At 35.6% G+C, this 19,453-nt stretch overlaps 1 protein-coding gene across 3 annotated transcripts in view; it reads left to right on the forward strand.

Moving 5' to 3' along the window:
* The window catches only part of LOC150086576 (uncharacterized), a 302,852-nt gene that overhangs the window by 156,147 nt on the left and 127,252 nt on the right, over positions 1–19,453 (forward strand). For all 3 annotated transcript variants that reach the window (XM_090372615.1, XM_090372617.1, XM_090372618.1), the window contains one exon: positions 16,756–17,025. In XM_090372615.1, coding sequence (XP_090228741.1) covers positions 16,756–17,025 — 270 coding nt within the window. The remainder of the gene's footprint in view (positions 1–16,755; positions 17,026–19,453) is intronic.

Raw genomic sequence — 19,453 nt, forward strand, 5'->3', positions numbered from 1 at the left:
AGGCTGACACAAGTAATTATAGACCTGTTAGTTTAACTTCTGTTCCAGGTAAATTAATGGAGGCACTGGTTAAAGAAGCACTGCAGGATCATCTAGACAAGAATTCAGTTATAGCTCAGACGCAGCATGGTTTTGTTAAGGGCAGGTCGTGCCTGACCAATTTGATTGGATACTATGATGTAGTCACAAAAGAACTGGATGCAGGGAATAACTTTGATATTATATATTTGGATCTTAGAAAGGCTTTTGATACTGTTGCACATGGAAGACTGCTGCACAAATTGGAGCAGTGTGGCATTGGAGGCAAATTGCTGCTATGGATAAGGGGATGGTTGAGTGGCAGAAGACAGAGAGTGGTAATCAATGGACACTGCTCAACGTGGACTAATGTTATTAGTGGAGTTCCTCAAGGTTCAGTGTTGGGTCCGTTGTTGTTTTCGGTGTTTATAAATGATATTGATGATGGGATATCAAGTTTAATGTCCAAGTTTGCAGATGATACAAAGGTTGGCAGGGTCGTTAAGGACACTACTGACGCTATGCTGCTGCAACAGGATCTGGAAAGGTTGAACAGATGGGCTGAGAGGTGGCAAATGAAGTTTAACATTGACAAATGTAAAGTACTACATATGGGAAACAGTAAACCCAGAGCAACGTATCAACTCTGCGGTACTACACTGACAGTGGTGGAGAATGAAAAGGACCTGGGGGTAATTGTGCAGGCAGATATGAAGTTCTCTGAGCAGTGCAGACGAGCTGCAAGAGTAGCTCATGGTGTCTTGTCAATGATATACAGGAATTTTTCTAGCAGGGATAAGGAGGTGATTATTCCCTTGTATAAGGCAATGGTTAGGCCACATCTTGAGTACTGTATACAGGTCTGGAGGCCTCATTTCAAGAAGGATGTAGAGCTGCTGGAACGGGTACAGAGAAGGGCAACAAGATTAGTAAATGGAACAAAGGGTTGCTCTTACGAAGAAAGGCTTAAGTTTTGCAAATTACAGAGTCTGGAGACTAGGCACCGGCGAGGTGATCTGATAGAGGTGTATAAGGCTTTGAATGGTTTGAGCATGCTCAATGCCAATGGGATTCTTCATCTTGCTCAGAATAATCACCTCAGAGGGCATAAATTCAAATCGAGAAAGGACGGATGTCGGAGAGATGTGCGGAAATTTGCCTTTGGCCAGCGGGTGGTTGGTTGGTGGAACCGACTTCCATCACTTGTTGTTGAAGTTGATAGCCTAAACAAATTTAAAGCTCAACTGGACAGGTATTTCGAACGAACGGAGGGGTGAAATGGGAGTGGGTTTTTTTTTTTTTTTTTTGGCTGATGCTGCATAAGCTTGCTTTCTTGCATCATATGCCTCTACTAATGCTAATGCTAATTGCAGGTCTTCCAGGTTTTCTTTTAGCTCCTCTTGGCTACCATTCTGTTATTTTATTAGTTCATAATCCAATCCTTAATCTTTAATGTTTAGTCCAATGTAATAATAAAGGTTTACTATTTTATTTTTTAGTATTATTGCTATTAGTAGAGGCATATGATGCAAGAAAGCAAGCTTATACAGCAACAGCCAAAAAAAAAACCCTTCCTATTTCACCCATCCATTCGCTCCAAATGTTTGTCTAGTTTATGGACAATAACAACAGCCACATACTGAACTAAAGTACCAATGCATTTGGAAATTTTGTCATATCAGTGGTGCATTAGTGATTGCTCGTATTTATTTGCCATACTAGGCTGTTCTAGCTTGAACACTACCACTAAAAAATGGCAAGAAGGCTTATAAAAAATAAGAATTCCACATACAAAATCAGCTGAGCAGAATATATAGTCTACTAATAACAGTGAAATGACATTCGACAAAACATCCACCAAAAACTGGTAATCCAAATTACATTTTCCACCTGCAAATTATAATCGAACTATACAACACTTTAAACTGAAACAATGACATATAAGATATAAACTCAAAAACCAAAAGTAAATTAATATTAGATAATTACTACTTCCTTCTAGAAGTAATTTTTTGACCTGTGATGTTCATTTTTATTACAAAATATATGGTGTTTAAAATAAATGCATAAGCTTACTATTATATGAACCAGCATTTAGGCATATGCAGAATTCCTAAAACTCAGATCTGATTTTTTTAAGGACATACTTCTCAAATTCCAACAAAATCGGAGATGCCAATCAGAAGTCAGAACTAAATGAATATTAAAATTCACATTTATATCATTTTGATAACAATTTTAATTTTCAAATTTTTATTTTTTCGGCATTTTGGGTATTCCATTGTGCTCATTGCTGGGTTAAAATTATGTTGAGTTGGGTGAATTGCATGTGTATGTTTTATGACCAGCAATGAAAGAATCCTAATCAATGCTCACAGCAGAACAAACTTTGGCTTCACAAAAAGTTGCTCTGGTATTGAAAGTTTGTTTGTTTGTAATTTGGTTTTTAGTAGCATTAGCAACTAAGGCCATATTGCTCGGGGGATATGCAGTGATCATTCACTGACCTTTCCACATCCTCCGTATTTGGTGGTCATGTGCTCGAACCGTGGTCTAATCAAGAAGCGTGTGCTATGCAGTGCTGCTCCTGCCCACCTGGCTACTGATGCGCCGGTATTGAAAGTGGAGCAATTGACAGATTCAGTTTTTGGCAATGTTATTATACAGTAGACTCTTGATTTTCCGGGATAGATGGTAAAAAAACAAATCTCGGGTAATCGATTTCCCGGTTAATCCAAAAATACAGAAGTCCCCGACATACGTAAGAGATACGTTCCAGGACTTCTTACTTCGTTGAATTTTACGTAACTCGGGAATGCCTAATAACATATTGTTACTATATTATTATTGACAAATATAAATTCAGTGCGATACTTGTTAATGTTTGACTATTTTCATACATCCTTATTAGTTTAATTTTCTGATTCAAATCGATTGCTTTTCTTGATAGATTTACTAGTACTGCTGTAATTATTCTCTTAGTCAGCACCATGATAATGGTCAAAATGAAATTTTCTGTTAAGAACTTCACAGGGTTTAGGCGAAAACTCATCATCACCCCACGCGAGCTCACATTTTACTAAAACATATTTCTGGAGGTCACTACCAAAAACCAATAAAAACAATTTGCACTTTCCGTGTTATTGGGCTTTTCTGTTCGTGCACCTAATTATAAACGGGTAGTAAACTCGATTGCATTGCATTTGCAAAAATACCGATAGCTTGAATTCTGTAGGTTTTTACATTATTGTGGTAAAATTTGTTTCCCCCTTCACTGAAATCTTCAGTCATCTAAAAAAAAAACATAAATAAATTGTAAGAATCTCCTCTTCTTTCTTATTTTTTTGCTTGTTACTTCGTATCTCACTTGTGCAATTTGTGCGTACTGTGATCGTCGTTATTAATTGCTTATTTTATTTATTTTTTTTTATTTTGTTTGTTTTAAATTTTACAATACTAAAAAAAAAAAAAAAAAAAAATTGAGTGAAAAAAAAATTTATGTAAATCTGTAGTTGCACAAGTTACTGTATCGAAAAATGTTCTCCAACCTACATAAAAAAATATGTAAGTCTATAGCTTTCCTGTATTTTTTACGATGTCGCGTATGGTTTTGTCACCAAAATTATGATGGTCATTAGAGATTTAATGGATGCACTGTTTTCACACTTTTGAATAATTTAAAGTTTTTGTTTAACTGAAAGTGCAGCTCCTTTGCATTTACCCTTCATTTTCACGATTTCTAAACAAAACAAAAAAAAATTTCGGCATCCCTGACATAAATAACGAAACAAAATTTGTCTTTTTTGCGGTGCAATGAAACGCAACAATTGATGCAACGCACTGAAACAAACTAAACATTTGGTCTCTCTTTTTTTTTTTTTTTTTTTTTGTGTGGGGGGGCTAATACAGCTGGGGTTGCAAGATAATAAGTACACTAGTCTCCCAATTACGACTTATAATGTCACTTGTCGCTTATTTACGACTTGCAAAACATCTGTTTATACCTATTCTAGTTATTACTTGAATTTTAATATTTCTGGTTGTTTTTTTTTTTTTTTTTTTTTTTTTTTTTAAATTGGGAATCTTGAAGTGTCCCAGTTAATCGAGAGTCTGCTGTATTAGTATTAATCATATGGTGCAAGGATGCCACAAACTTTTGCTGTACTAACCAAAAATAAAATAAGTAAAATTAAATTAAACTACAGTACTTATGTGTTTCCCCTCCTCCTGTAGTTACCAATGCAGTATACCTTTGGAGATCGTTTTTTCCAATACTTAACAACTCACTGGCTAAAAAAGAAACTTCCTGTGTGTAAATAGGAAGTTTTTTCCTTCCAGTATAAAATCTTTCCTTGTAATTTGAATTTATTTCCTAGGGGGACAAATTCAAATTAGTCTGCTATCATTTATAACTGTGAACATTTATAAATAAATGAACATTTCATGTTCATTCATTTTACTGTGCCTGTCAGAGCCTTATAGACTTCAGTCAGATCCTCTCTAAGGTACCTGGTTACAAAGTTCTTTATCCCACATAATCTGAAGTCTACCTTAATAAATAAAAGTTCAGGAAGCTCAATATCTTTTTCTGAGGTGTGTCTCCATACTTGGACAGAGTATTCCAAGTGCCTTATACAATGGGATTATGATTCCCTATTTCCATGAGCAAATATTCAGTAAATCATTGATAGAACACCATAAGCACTACCTGCTGCCTGTCTGCACTTCACAGAGAACTTCATGTCTGCCCGTGTCATAATTCTCAAATCTCTTTCTTCCTCTACTCTTTTTAATTTGACCCCACTAAGTGCATAAATTATTTTGAGGTTGCTTTAGTACCAAAAATAAGGTCAGGGAGACCAAGGCTACCTACAAGAAAGCATTGGCTAAGAGAGCAAAAATTGAGGACAAGGAATTTTTTGGTATATGATTACAATGAAGAAAAAAGCCAATCAGGTCAGACCCTTGCACACCACTGGGTGTGGAAAAGCGTCAGATAACCCAGCTGATGTTGCATATGAATTGAATAGGTACAGGAATACCTCGCATAGCACGGTTTTGAACAACGCAGGTTTTGCTATAGCGTGGTTTATAAATTGAAAAAAATTAACTGCGTTATGCACCAATACATTTGATATGTATGTATGTATTATGCTAGCACGTAGGCCAATGCGTTATGGATTCAAGGCCATTCTGACTTGTCAAAACTCCCATTATATACGGACTCTGCTAGCATTCATACATTAGTATACACTCTAGATTCCGAGCGGTGAGGTCGTTGATTGTGCGTAAGCTGTACAAATATTTTTCGCTGTGTATTTTTATTAAAGATTATTTTTTAAAAACGTTACACCTTTATACGCAAATATGAGTCAAAAGAAGAAATGTAATGGCGCCTAGTGTTCTTCTAGATCCAAACATCGAACGAGGTATGAAAGTAAGGCAGGCGTTGCAAAATGACATTCGATGTTATAAAGAGATGTATGCAGATAAAAAGAAGAAAAAAACTGTGTAAACTAAGCTGATCAGTTATTTTTAAAAATAAAAATACAGTACATACTTAGCTTATATTATTTTGGTATGTACATACTGCAATAAAAATCATTTATACTGTACTTACTAGTATTTTTCATTTTTGTCATTTTAGTTTCTTTTTTTTGCAAGAACTTCGTGTGCATCAATTTATAGTAAACAAACACCTACATATTTTTGCAACTCAACCCATATAATCAAATTGTCGGAACGCATTACATTAAAATACATACTAATAATACCTCTATCAGTGCGGTTTTGCATAGTGCGGTATTTTTTTGGCATGAATTAACTGCGCTATGCGAGGTATTCCTGTACTTTGCATCAGTCTTTACTGACAAAAGACCCTTCATGCAGAGAAGAGGCTGTGCGAGTGAGGCTGAGCCATATGAAATTAGTAATTTTGTAAAAAAACTTTTGAGCATAAAGGCAAGTAAGGCTTCTGGAGTTGATGGCATTTACCTGGTACTTTTGGTGGAGACTTCCTGGGGTATATTGGACCATTGAGGTTAATTTTCAGAGCATCTTTTAACTCAGAGGAAATTCTTTTGAACTGACTGGAAAAGTGCCAATGTATCGTGAATACATAAAGGCAGTTCTAAAAGTGAAGTTGGTAACTACTGACAAGTTAGTCCGACTTCAGTGGTAGAAATAACCTTAGCGGCAATGATTAAGAGTGCAATCCAGGGAAATTTAGACATATGGCATTCTGAAGGACACATAACATGGCTTTTTTAAGGGAAAATCATATTTAACTAACTTCATAGGCTATTTTCACACAGTTACTCATGAACTGGATGTAAGCAACAATTTCAGCATAATTTATTTGGATTTTAGCAAAGCAATTGACTCGTTCCCGCTTGAGAGATTATTCTATAAGCTTGAACAGATTGGGATTACTGGCAAGATTCTAAGATGCATTGCCAGGTGGCTGCAGGGCAGCGAATTGTGATTAATGGATATTCTTCAGATTTGGTGTAATGTCAAGAGAGAGGGGGCCCTCAAGGATCGGTTCTTGGACCACTATTGTTTCTCATTTTCATAAATGACAGAAGGGATAGAAGGTGTGATGTCAAAATTTCAGATGACGTAAATATTGGTAGAGTTGTTAATGATCAGTGCCAAGTAGCGGCTCTTAAGGATGGCTTGAACAGATTTCAGAGATGGTCAGAGAAGTGACAGCTATGCTTTAATGCTACTAAATGCAAGGCCTTACATTGGGGAAAAGCAACCCCCAAATACATTATACACTTGATGGGGCTGAATTAAAACCGGGGGGGAGGAAAGGGATCTGGGAGTTACAATACAGGTAGATATGAAGTTTTCTAAATAGTGTAAACAACAGGCAGCCAGGAAAGCCCATGGTGTCCTATTGATGGTTTATAGAACATTATCCTATAAAGATAGGAAAGTCATAATTCCACTGTATAAAACAATTTGGAATACTGTGTTCAAGTATTGGAGACCTCATCTGAAAAAAAAAAAAAAAAAAGACATTGAGCTTCTTGAAAGGGTTCAAAGACGAGCACCTTGAATGCTGAGATCAGCAAAAGGACAACTACAAGGAAAGACTCCGATTATGTGGGCTACAGAGCTTGGCAACCAGGCACCAATTGAGGTTTATAAATTCAACCTCTGAGAGGTGGAATTTTCAGTTTTATAAAGAATTCCAGAACTAGGGCTAATAAATTCAAATTACAGGGGCTGAGGTTTAGATTAGATTGTAGGAAGTTTTCTTTTACTAACGAGTCGTTAATTGTTGGAACAAGTTAACAAGGTGCTCTCACAAGTTGTTGAGGCTGACAGTTTCAATAAATTCAAAGGTCAACTGGATAGTTATATGGTTTTTTTTTTTTTTTTTGGTTTTTTTTTTTATGAAAACCCCAAACACGAGAGGTATTAGAACCTATAGTTGATTCAGAGTTTGAGAAAGGTTGGTGGTTGAGAAGACGAAAGAAGATATTTGTTGACGTTAGACTTGAACTTCTGTAAACTGTAATTTTCAGGAAATACATATGAAGGAAGGTTGTTCCAGAAAACGGCAGTTGAATGAATTAACGAGGAAGACGAAAAGTTGGTTCTGTTAGTTTGAGATTGGACAGTAAATGGATGTTGGTTGGCGGCAGCATGTATATGGACTGTTTTGAATGAGAGAGTGGGAATTATAGAAGCCAATTCAGAAGAACAGTGCCCATGGAAGTATCTGTAGAAAAGGCATGCAGCAGAAACAGTACGTCTATGAGACAGCAAGTGGAGAAACTCTGTTAAAGAAGAGTCATTAATTAACCTAACTGCCCTCTTCTGAATGGAATCTAGAAGCTTGAGAGAGAGGTTTTGGGGCACTGCCCCAGATGTGGGAACAATATTCTATGGTAGGGTGGATTTGTGATTTGTACAGAGTGAACAGCTGTTTGGAAGAAAAGTAACATTGAGAGCGAAAGAGAAAACCAAGTTTTTTAGATGCAGAGGAAGCAATATTTGTAATGTGCTTGTGCCAAGAGAGATTAGAAGTCAGGGTAATCCCCAAAAAAGATATATCATTTTGCTAATCAGAAGAATATCTAAATATTTTGAGGGCTGGTATCAAACGACAGGTGTATTTCTTAAATGCAAGATAGAAGAGAAATTTATGAATAATTACAATCCTTGCATTTTAGGAGTGCTCAAGTCTAATTCGGATTTACAATTTATCATAGAAGAATATTCATATGCAGCATATTTAGTTGAATATGTGAATAAAATTAACAGAGGAATAAGCAACCTGCAAAGGAAAATTATAACGCTACAAGAAAGTTACATCCATATCAGGAAGAATATCCTGATATGGATATAACTGATCTAACATGAGCATTGTGTAGATATATTGAATTCTGTGGAGATGAGTTCACAAGAGGCAGCTTGGTATTTATTATGATACCCAATGTCCGTGTCCTCAAGAGCGATTGAATGCATGCCAACGTTATGGCTACATGAGCGTCAGAAATTACATAAATAAAAAGCTGAATTGGATGAACAACAAGTTGATAACAAGTCTTTGGATATATGGAAAGATAGTATTTTTGATAAATATGAAAAACTAGGCGAAACATTAAAAGATACAACTCTTGCACAATTTACTACTCATTATCAAAAAGGAAATGGGGGATGGGTGAAAAGACAATTTCCTAAAATAATTCAGTATCGGAAGTATAATACAACATGTCTTCATGAACATATAGATGAAATGGTAACTTTACACATAATTTTAGTTTCATAATGAGTTCCTGCGGTAAAGACATTTTTAACAGCTGCCACTGTGACATTATCAGTGACACTATTGGTCTCAGAGTAGAGCAGCAGCAACTCATTATGTACCTGGTACATAATTACATATATATATATATATATATATATATATATTTTTTTTTTTTTTTTTCCCAATGCAGCAAAAGCCTATGGTTTCCTTTTACTATTACTATTAATCGAGTATAAGATCTTACATTTTGCTGCATTGAAACGTAGCTGTCACTTTTCTGACCTTCAAAATGACTTGAACAAATTGTGTTCAAATCATTCTGAAGGGACTGCTGCTTAATGCTAATCATTAATCAGTCTTCAGTTCAGATCTTTACATCATTTGCAAATTTTGACATCACCCCATGTATCTCTATGTTGATGTCACTTAAGAAAATGAGAAACAACAGCAGTTCCAATAGTGATCTCTAGGAGACCGACTTCAAATGTTAGCCTAAACTGAAGAGTGACCATTAATCATAACCCTCTGTCTCCTGCCCAACAGCCACCCTGTGAACCATCATAGAATATTACCCATAACCGCAACATGTTTCATCCTATACAATAACTCTTGTGTTAAGTGCCAAAATCGAAATGAACGATGGCAAAATTATTTTATACATCCATTTATTATTCATGAGTGACTTTGCAAAAATGGCTAACCAGAAAAGCCTTTGTTTAATTTTAGCCTTTGTTTCATCTTTTGAATAATTGGTAGCTTAACCTTTAGGTAATGTCATTTGTTTTAAAGTTGTGCAGTACTTAAGAAAAGTTTATTCTGCTATTAGTATTAAGATCATTGCATTAATTGATCAGTTTAAATCCTACTGGCCAGGAAAAAAAAAACAGTGGATAATCCCCTTAACTCCATTTAATTTAATAATTATTTTATTTTATAATTTAAATATAATATAATATTTTCTTGCTTATGCCACTCATATTATTTCTAAAAAAATGAAACCAAAAATTTGGGTGTGCAGCTTTATTCGTGAATTTAATTTAATCAGAAGCCAGATGAGCAAATAAAAAAGCATTTTTATTCTCCCATCTGGCTGTACCCTAAAATAATTATTAAAACATAACTTGGAATGTTGCACTGCATAAAAGGTTATTCTCTCTTTAAAAAATGAACATTCTTATTTCCTAGAAATGCACATGATTTGTTCAAATATCAGGATTGTGTGATTTTTTTTTTTTTTTTTTTTTTTTTTTTTTTTTATGAAAATCAGTAGTTGCTATTCATCAAATGTAAACATCAAGTGAATAGATAGATAAGAATGCCAATACTATTTACTGCTTAGTGAAAATGAAAATAGTGTGTTATGGGGCAAGGTTCATTTGTCATTTTTCTTTACCTTTGACAGAAATCTAGTCCACCTCATGTAGCTCAAGATTTTGTCCAAATCCTCCTCCCTTTTCTAATAAATGCAACCTGTAAGGTATTGTGTATATATTCTGGTAAACAGAATTCTATAGGTATGTGGTTACAATATTTGATGGTTAGTGAAAAACTAAAAATAATTCAAGGCAGTAAAAGTGAGCTATAGTGCACCCCCAAGGCCTCTGTAGCCAAGTGGTCAGGAGAAGGGGTGCAGTAGCACACGCTGTTTGAGTAGATCAGTGTTCAAGCCCCTGACTGCTAAATACGGTTGATCTGCCAACCCGCACAGGACCAGCATGGCAGATTATGTTCCATTCCCTCAACATGAATTGTTGAGGAGGCTTCGATCCTGCAGTGAATTGATAATGGCTGCAGGTTACCTTTTTTGTAGTGCTGCTGGAACAAAATTAATTCACAAAAATTCTTTTATATTTTTTTTGTGCTTAAAAAATGGGGTGTATAGCTTATTCAAAGGTGCAGAGTATGTATTCAAGAAAATATGGTAAAATTATTTTAATAATTTGATGTTGCTGTGGGTGTGAGAATTCATTTGGCATAATTTTAATTTTATATTCATTTTAATTTCTGGAGAGCTGTACGGAAGTGTTGTAAAACACTTTAGTAGAACAATCCGTAGAACACTTCAGTATGAGTGTCCTACGGATCATATCAAGGTAAATATCGCTTATTCTTCTGCAAATATTGAAATACATTCAGAACGTATTGAGCGCCATAGCTCTGTTTTATACTAAACTAGAGATTTTTGTGTGAAAATGCAGGCCTTTACGCTAAGCGGCTGGATGAACAACACAACCAGTACAATCCCATCCTAATACTACACGAACACTCACTGACTTACATAAACCTGATCTTTACAGGGTTTGGGGGAACCTCTGGAGCCTCATTACAATTAACACTGTCCACTATACTATGCCCCCCTACCCCAAAAGGCAAAGGTGCAATGAAGTGCTAGCAGGATGATACTGTCAGTTTTTTGGGATCAGCATGGCGTAATACAAACAGATTACTTTCAGAGGGACTGTATTGTGATGGCAAAGTATTATTCCAGCTGCCTCATAAAGCTGCATGCTGCTATTAATAAAAAAAAGGATGGGGAAAGCTGTCAAAAGGTGTGCATCTGTTCCACAGTAGTGCCCTTGAACTTTCCTTGCATGCTGCAGTAAGGTGTGCACAAATTTGGGTTTGAAATATTGCTGCATCCTGCTTATTCCCCCCAACGTTGCACCCTTGGATTTCTTTCTCTTTCTTGCGCTGAAGTCCTTTCTCCGCAGAAAACACTTTGCTGCTGATGATGAGATGATTTCCGCTGCTGTCATGGTTTGAAGGACAGCCAGAGGACTTCTACAAAACTGGCCTGCAGAAGTGTAGTGAGAGGTGACAAAAATGTGTTATTTTGTCAGGTGACTATGTTAAAAAAGTGTAATGCATGATGTTTGTTTCTGCCATCACAATTACTTCTGGGCGAATAAAAATCTTTTTAGAAAGCCCCCTTATATATTTGTATGTCTCCAACTTTAGGGACTTTCCCTGAATCTAAGAATACTCTTAGTATTATAGTTAAAGGTTTAACTATCTTATTTGCTGCTTTTAATATAAATCCTTGTGCTTTGTTCGCTTTTAGCTGGTGCATGTATACTTGCGTGTGCACCAATGCTAGGAGTTTGGTAAATAAATTTGATGAATTTGGGGTATTGCTCAAAACATCAAAGGCAGAAAACATCAGAGACGTAGTGTCACACAGATATAAGGAATGCAGAACTGGAATTTGGGGAGTACAATGTGTACAGAAAGGATAGACAGGATAGGAAGGGAGTAGGGGTTATGCTATTAGTTAAGAAACACATAAAATCCAAGGAAGTGAAGCCAGTCGACATCGCTGGACAGTGCAGTGTCGAGTCAGTTTGGTGTGACATAATCATTGGAAGATCAAAATTGAGAGTAGGAGTGTGCTATAGGCCTAATAACTCTGATGAGTATAATAAGAAACTGTACAGGGAAATAGAGTGGGCCAGTAAATCAGAGAGTCTTATAATGGGGGATTTTAATTTCCCAGATATTGATTGGAATTTGTGGGTTGATCACTCACTCAACCACTAGCAAGGCTTTTGTGGATTTCTTGGATGATTGTTTTCTACATCAGCATGTTCGGGAGAAAACTAGAAGGAGTAATACTCTTGATCTGATTATCAGTAGTGATTCTTCATGCATTAAGAATCTGCAGATAAATGAACCACTTGGTGGCAGTGATCACAGTGTGCTGAAGTGGAATTTACTCAAAGAGGTAACTACCATCAGGGGTGAAGGGAAGGGTTTTTGCTTTTGTAAAGGCGAATACGATGGTCTGAGACAGTATTTAAATTCTATACAGTGGGACCAACAGCAAATTCAAAATGGGAAGCATTCAAAGAATTTATCTTGGAAGCTACAAGGCTTTACATACCAACAATAAGAAATATTGTTCAAGGTTTAGGCCTAAATGGATGTCAGATGAACTAATGAAACATATGGCAGAGAAGAAAAATGCATGGGATAGATATAAAACAATGGGTGACATGGAAGCCTTTGATAGATCTAAGCTGGTCTGTAACCAAGTCACAAAAGAGATTAGGCAGGCAAAGGCAGATCATGAGAAATCCTTGGCAAAGGATGCAAAGAAAAACAGAAAAGAGTTCTTTACCTATGTAAACTCTAGAAGGAGGAGGATGAATTAGATTGGTCCATTGGATATTGATGGTTCAATTGTTGATGATCCTGCTCAGGTGGCTAACAAACTAAACGAGTATTTTGCATCTACATTCACACATGAGGAGTTATTCAGGAAGGGGAAAGCCAGAGGTGAAGTAAACTCTGGCAGTGAGCTAGATGATTTTGTAATAACTGAGAGGAAAGTGGAGGAGAAATTGTTGAGAATAAACATAAAAAAGGCACCCGGGGTGGATGGGATCTATCCAGTTATATTAAAGGAGGCAGCAAAGGAAGTAAGAAAACCCTTAGCCATAATTATGAGAGCTTCTTTGGACTCAGGGGAGGTACCCATAGACTGGAGATGTGCAAATGTAACCCCAATTCACAAAGGAGGATCAAAGGGCAACACAAGTAATCATAGACCTGTGAGTTTAACTTCTGTTCCAGGAAAATTAATGGAGGCATTGGTTAAAGAAGCACTGCAGCATCATCTAGACAAGACTTCAGTTATAGCTCGAACACTGCATGGTTTTGGTAAGGGAAAGTCTTGCCTGACCAATTTGATTGGATACTATGATGTAGTCACAAAAGAACTGGATGCAGGGAATAACTTTGATATTATATATTTGGATCTCAGAAAGGCTTTTGATACTGTTGCACATGGAAGACTGCTGCACAAATTGGAGCTGTGTGGCATTGGAGGCAAATTGCTGCTATGGATAAAGGGATGGTTGGGGGGGAGAAGACAGAGAGTGATAATCAATGGACACTGCTCCTCGTGGACTAATGTTATTAGTGGAGTCCTTCAGGGTTCAGTGTTGGGTCCATTGTTGTTTTCTGTATTTATAAATGATATTGATGATGGTATATCAAGCTTAATGTCCAAGTTTGCAGATGACACAAAGGTTGGCAGGGTTGTTAAGGACACTACTGACAGTATGCTGCTGCAACAGGATCTGGAAAGGTTGAGCAGATGGGCTGAGAGGTGGCAAATGAAGTTTAACATTGACTAATGTAAAGTAATATGGGAAACAGTAACCCCAGAGTAATGTATCAACTCTGTGGTACTACACTGACAGTGCTAGAGAATGAAAAGGACATGGGGCTAATTGTGCAGCCAGATATGAAGTTTTCTGAGCAGTGCAGATGGTCTGCAAGAGTAGCTCATGGTGTCTTGTCAATGATATACAGGAATGTTTCTAGCAGGATAAGGAGGTGATTATTCCCTTGTATAAGGCAATGGTCATTCCACACCTTGAGTACTGTATGCAGGTCTGGAGGCCTCATTTCAAGAAGGATGTAGAGCTGCTGGAACGAGTACAGAGAAGGGCAACAAGATTAGTGAATGGAACAAAGGGTTGCTCTTATGAAGAAAGGCTCAATTTTTGCAAATTACAGTGTCTGGAGACTAGGCATGGGGATGTGATCTGATAGAGGTGTATAAAGCCTTGAATGGTTTGAGCATGCTCAATGCTGATGGAATTCTTCCTCTTGCTCAGAATAATCACCTGAGGGGGCATAAATTCAAATTGAGGAAAGACAGATGTAGAATAGATGTGCGGAAATTTGCCTTTAGCCAGCGGGTAGTTGGTTGGTGGAACAGATTTCCATCCCTTGTTGTGGAAGTTGACAGCCTAAATAAATTTAAGGCTCAGCTGGACAGGTATTTTGAACGAACGGAGGAGTGAAATGGGAGTGGTTTTTTTTTTTTTTTTTTTTTGACTCATGCTGCATAAGCTTGCTTTCTTGCATCATGTGCCTCTCCTAATGCTAATATTACTTTCTCCAATGTTGCATTTTTTCTGCTGATTGTTCATGTTTTGTATCATCTACAAAAAATTGAACGTACCACGTAATAAATATAGTATGTTTCTTAGATATACTGTTCATACCTCCCTTCATGTTGGCCGTGTTATTATAATTAGTTATTTAATATCGGTGTAAATACACCATAGATAGCTTTTAAAGAGAAAACTATGAAAGTAGTGTAAAAGACATCATTTCATCTGTATGATCATCCTTCACAGTGAGTTACCATGTATTGCACTTCCTCGAATAAGTAATGCTTCACTAATAGAGAAGTCTATTGTTACTTATTCTCGGTGGGTGCCACCATCCAGACAGTACAGTTTCAAGACTTTGTTGGCCTTGCATCGGTGAGTGGGCAGGTACCCTGGTATTGCCAACATAACCACCCAGTTGTGAAGTTAATCCCACACAATATGAGATACAGATGAAATGATGCCTTTTACACTACTTTTGTAGTTTTCTCTTTAAGAGCTATGCATGTTGTATTTACACCGATATTAAATAGATAATTTCAAGTTCTTATGATATTATGCCTAGTTTCATTTAGTGTTTTGATTATAGCACAATGTGGGATTAACTTCACAACTGGGTTGTCATGTTGGCAATACCAGGGTACCTGCCCACCCAGTGATGAAAGGCCAACAAGCCTTGAAACAGTTCTGTCTGGGTCGTAGTACCCACCAAGAATAAGTAACAATAGACTTCTCTATTAGTGAAGCCTTACTTATTCGAGGTAGTGCAATACATGGTAACTCGTTGTGAAGGATGATCACAATATGAGATACAGATGAAATGACGCCTTTTACACTACTTTCATAGTTTTCTCTTTAAGAGCTATCTATGGTGTATTTACATCTTTATTAAATAAGTAATTATAATAATACAGCCAACATGAAGGGAGGTATGAACAGTGTATCTAATAAAAATCAACATACTATATTTATTATGTGGTACATTCAATTTTTTGTAGATGATACAAAACATGAACAATCAGCAGAGAAATTGCAACATCGAAGGAAGTAATATTTGTAGTAAAGTTCAGTTCTAATGAATGACCAGCATACGATACTTTGTTAAAAGCTTTTAAGTCCTCCAAATTTATTTCTCATAAAATATAAAGATGCAGATATGAAACATAGGTCATTTTTCAACAGTCTCCTGGAGGAACACACATTTTTTCACATTTCTTAGTTTTCTCTTTAAGAGCTATCTATGGTGTATTTACACCGATGTTAAATAGATAATTTCAAGCTCTTATGACATTATGCCTAGTTGCAATTAGCTTTTTGATTATATTATAATTAGCATAATAATGTAAATTATAATAATATAAACTAGTTTCATTGTAGAAACCTAATTGTCCACATTGTGGATTAACTGGGCTGCTACATTTCTCAGAAGTCTAATTTGGATAACAAAAAGAAATATGTGCGTCCATTATGTTGTTTGTTGTTTTGCTACTGTGTGGTTAATTTTAGTATTGTTCTGAGAGGTATTTTCTAGTGTGTGTTAAAATGTGGTTAAAAACTTATGCTCATCAGTAAACACAAAGTAGGTGCTAAAGTGTGAACTGTGAGTCTCTACTTAACTACATGGAACAACATCTTACCTGCTCTCACTCATAAGATGATGCTTTGAAATTTATGTAGTACTATTCACAGGAAGGCAAATCAAAAGAAAAGCAAACTTCACTGTTCTGTTTTCTTTTTTCAGAAAATTATGTTTGTGTTAAATTTTGTCAAATCTCACGCTGTCATGTACTGTTGTGAATATGAATACAGTATGTATGTAAATAAATTTACATTTTTGTCAGATTTATGAGTTTTTCTTTCAGTTTGTGGATATTATCTGGACAGATTTATTTCCCATCCACCCTGGATAATCGGTCTGATTTTAATTAGTATAATAACATAGTTTTATGATACCTTTTAGAAAAATTTTCAATAAAAATATACAGTTCAGGTTAAAAAAAATAATAATAAGATTTAATATATTATTATATATCATAAAATGAAAAATTTTGATCATACTTTTAGGTGGATGCTACTAGTATAGGTGGAGAATCTGTACTTCATACGGGAGTTGGGTGTTATAAAAGTTTTGATCATTCACTTCAAGGAGGCATTACTAACCAGCGTAAAGACTCTCAAGCACATTCTTTACCACCCGGAGTGGTTATTCCCAATTCTAACGTAATTTTGGATATTCAAAATAACCAGATGTCTGGCATTCAAGATTCGTATGGACTTAATCATCTCAATGCAGCTAACATTGCTCCTAACTTTCAGCAAGGATATGCATCATTGGTACGATTTTTTTTTTTGTATAGTTTTAAAAATATTTCTAAAAGTTGTTCTTATGTAACTTGTCAGAGCCATCATACAAGCACCAGATGTGTTGAAGGAAATAAACAGTATGCACTGTTTTAAATTGGTTTAATAAAAGCACTTACATTCAATAATGTTTGCACATCTCCACTGTCAGTGTGACTGACATGATGGAGTTTCAGCTGCCGCAATTTTGGGCCATAACATCACGAATAATTTAAATAATGAGGAAGAGGATTCTTCTCTGTGCTTACATTGTTATCATTACAAAGAATATCTAATACAGGTAGCCCTCATATAACGTGGTAATTAGGTTATATAAAATCTTGTGTAGTGCGAAACCACATTATATGGGACTAAGAACCAGTACAAAAAAGAGGGTTACGTTCCAAAAGCTAACAAAAATACACCATTTTTTTTATAACTATCAGAAACTTAATTTTTATTAAAAATACAGCAGACTCTTGATTTACTGGGATCAGATTAACCGGGACACTTAAAAACTCCAAATTAAAAAAAATCAAAAAATCATAAAATTCAAGTAATAACTAGAATAGGTATAAACATATATTTTGCAAGTTGTAAATAAGCGGCATTATAAGTCATTGGGAGATTAATGTGCCTATTATCTTGCAAACCCCCCCCCCCCCCCGTCTTCACACCTGCAGCTCAAAAAAAAAAAAAAAGGAAAGACCAAATGTTTAGTTTGTTTTAGTGCTTTGCATCGATTGTTGTGTTCCGTTGCACTTTAAAAAGACAAATTTTGTTTTGTTATGTCAGGGATGTAAATTTTTTTTATAGTAAATTTTTTTTATAGTAAATTTTTTTTATAGTAAATTTTTTTTTGTATAGAAACCACGAAAATGATGGGTAAACACAAAAGAGTTGCACTTTCAGTTAAACAAAAACTTGAAATTATTCAAAAGTTTGAAAATGGTGCATCCGTTAAACTTTGATTAACCATTATAATGTTGGTGACCAAACCATATGTGACATTGCAAAAAATAAAGGGAAGCATTGTATTGGACACGCGAGTGGTACGTGATAAGTTGTTTTATCTATCGCCATATTTTTTACATTGGTTGCTGAACATTTTTCGATACAGTAAATCCCCAACTTACGCAACTCTGGATTTACATAAATTTGTTTTCACTCTATTTTTTTATTTTTAGAATTGTAAAATTTAAAACAACAAAAAGAATAATAATGAGCAATCAATAACAACGATCACGGCATGCACAAATTGCAGAAGTGAGATTGGAGTAACAATCAAAAAAGTAGGGAAAAAATAGAAGATTCTTACAAATATTTATGGGTTTTTTTATATGACTGAAGATTTCAGTGAAGGGGACACACACTTCACCATAATAACATAAAAATCCACAGAATTCCAGCTATCGGTATCATCGCAAATGCAATAAGATCGAGTTTACTACCCATTTATAATAGATTGCGCTAACAGAAACGCCCAACAAAATGGAAAGTGCAAATTGTTTTTATTGTATTTTGTTAACCACCAGAAATGTGCTTTATTAAAATTTCATTTTGACCATTATCGCGGTGCCGACTAAGAGAATAAGTGACAGTGCTAATAGTAAATCTACCAACAAAAGGAACGCTATTGATTTGGATCAGAAAATTAACCTAATAAGAATGTATGAAAATGGTCAAACATTAACAAGTATTGCGCTGAATTCAGATTTGTCAATAATAATATAGTAGCAATATGTTACTAGTCATTCCTGAGTTACGTAAAACTCAACGAAGTAAGAAGCCCTGGAACGTATCTCTTACGTACGTTGGGACTCCTGTATTTTTAGATTAACCGGTAAATCAATTATCCGGGATTTGTTTTTTACTATCTATCCCGGAAAATCGAGAGTCTACTGTAGTAATTAACTGAACAAATGCCTTATAAATTGTGATACATATAGGTCAGATAATATACGTTCATTTAATTTTCTTCCTCTTCATCGCTGCTAAGCACAATCAAACGAGAACGTTTTCTCTGTTGCAGAATATCTTCACCTTCTGAACTTTCTTCTGCATCATCTAGATTTCGTGTATCTTCTGCTCTCTCTAAAAAATCAGTAATCTAGTTTGTATGCTTTTGCTTAATTGGTTTGTTTGCTTTTGCTTGATAGATTTTGGAAATTTCATGGTATGGAGCTAAGCATTTTTGAAGCTCCCTTTTGAACTGTGTACTCCTTTCAGTAGAAGGATCTGCATCCAAAAAATAAGATTTTAATTTCTCAACTAAGTTTATGCCTTCCCATGTGCTTTTTTTAGTGTAAATTTGGAACTTCATAATTTTCATCTGCACTATCCTCTGAATTGATTTAGTTTACTTCCGATACCATTTCCACCAAATCTGCTTTGCCAGCTTCTTTTTTTATCAGTAATTCTT

This window comes from Mastigoproctus giganteus, chromosome 4 (assembly GCF_048544385.1).
Source record: "Mastigoproctus giganteus isolate SK-2022 chromosome 4, ASM4854438v1, whole genome shotgun sequence".
NCBI lineage: Eukaryota > Metazoa > Arthropoda > Arachnida > Uropygi > Thelyphonidae > Mastigoproctus > Mastigoproctus giganteus.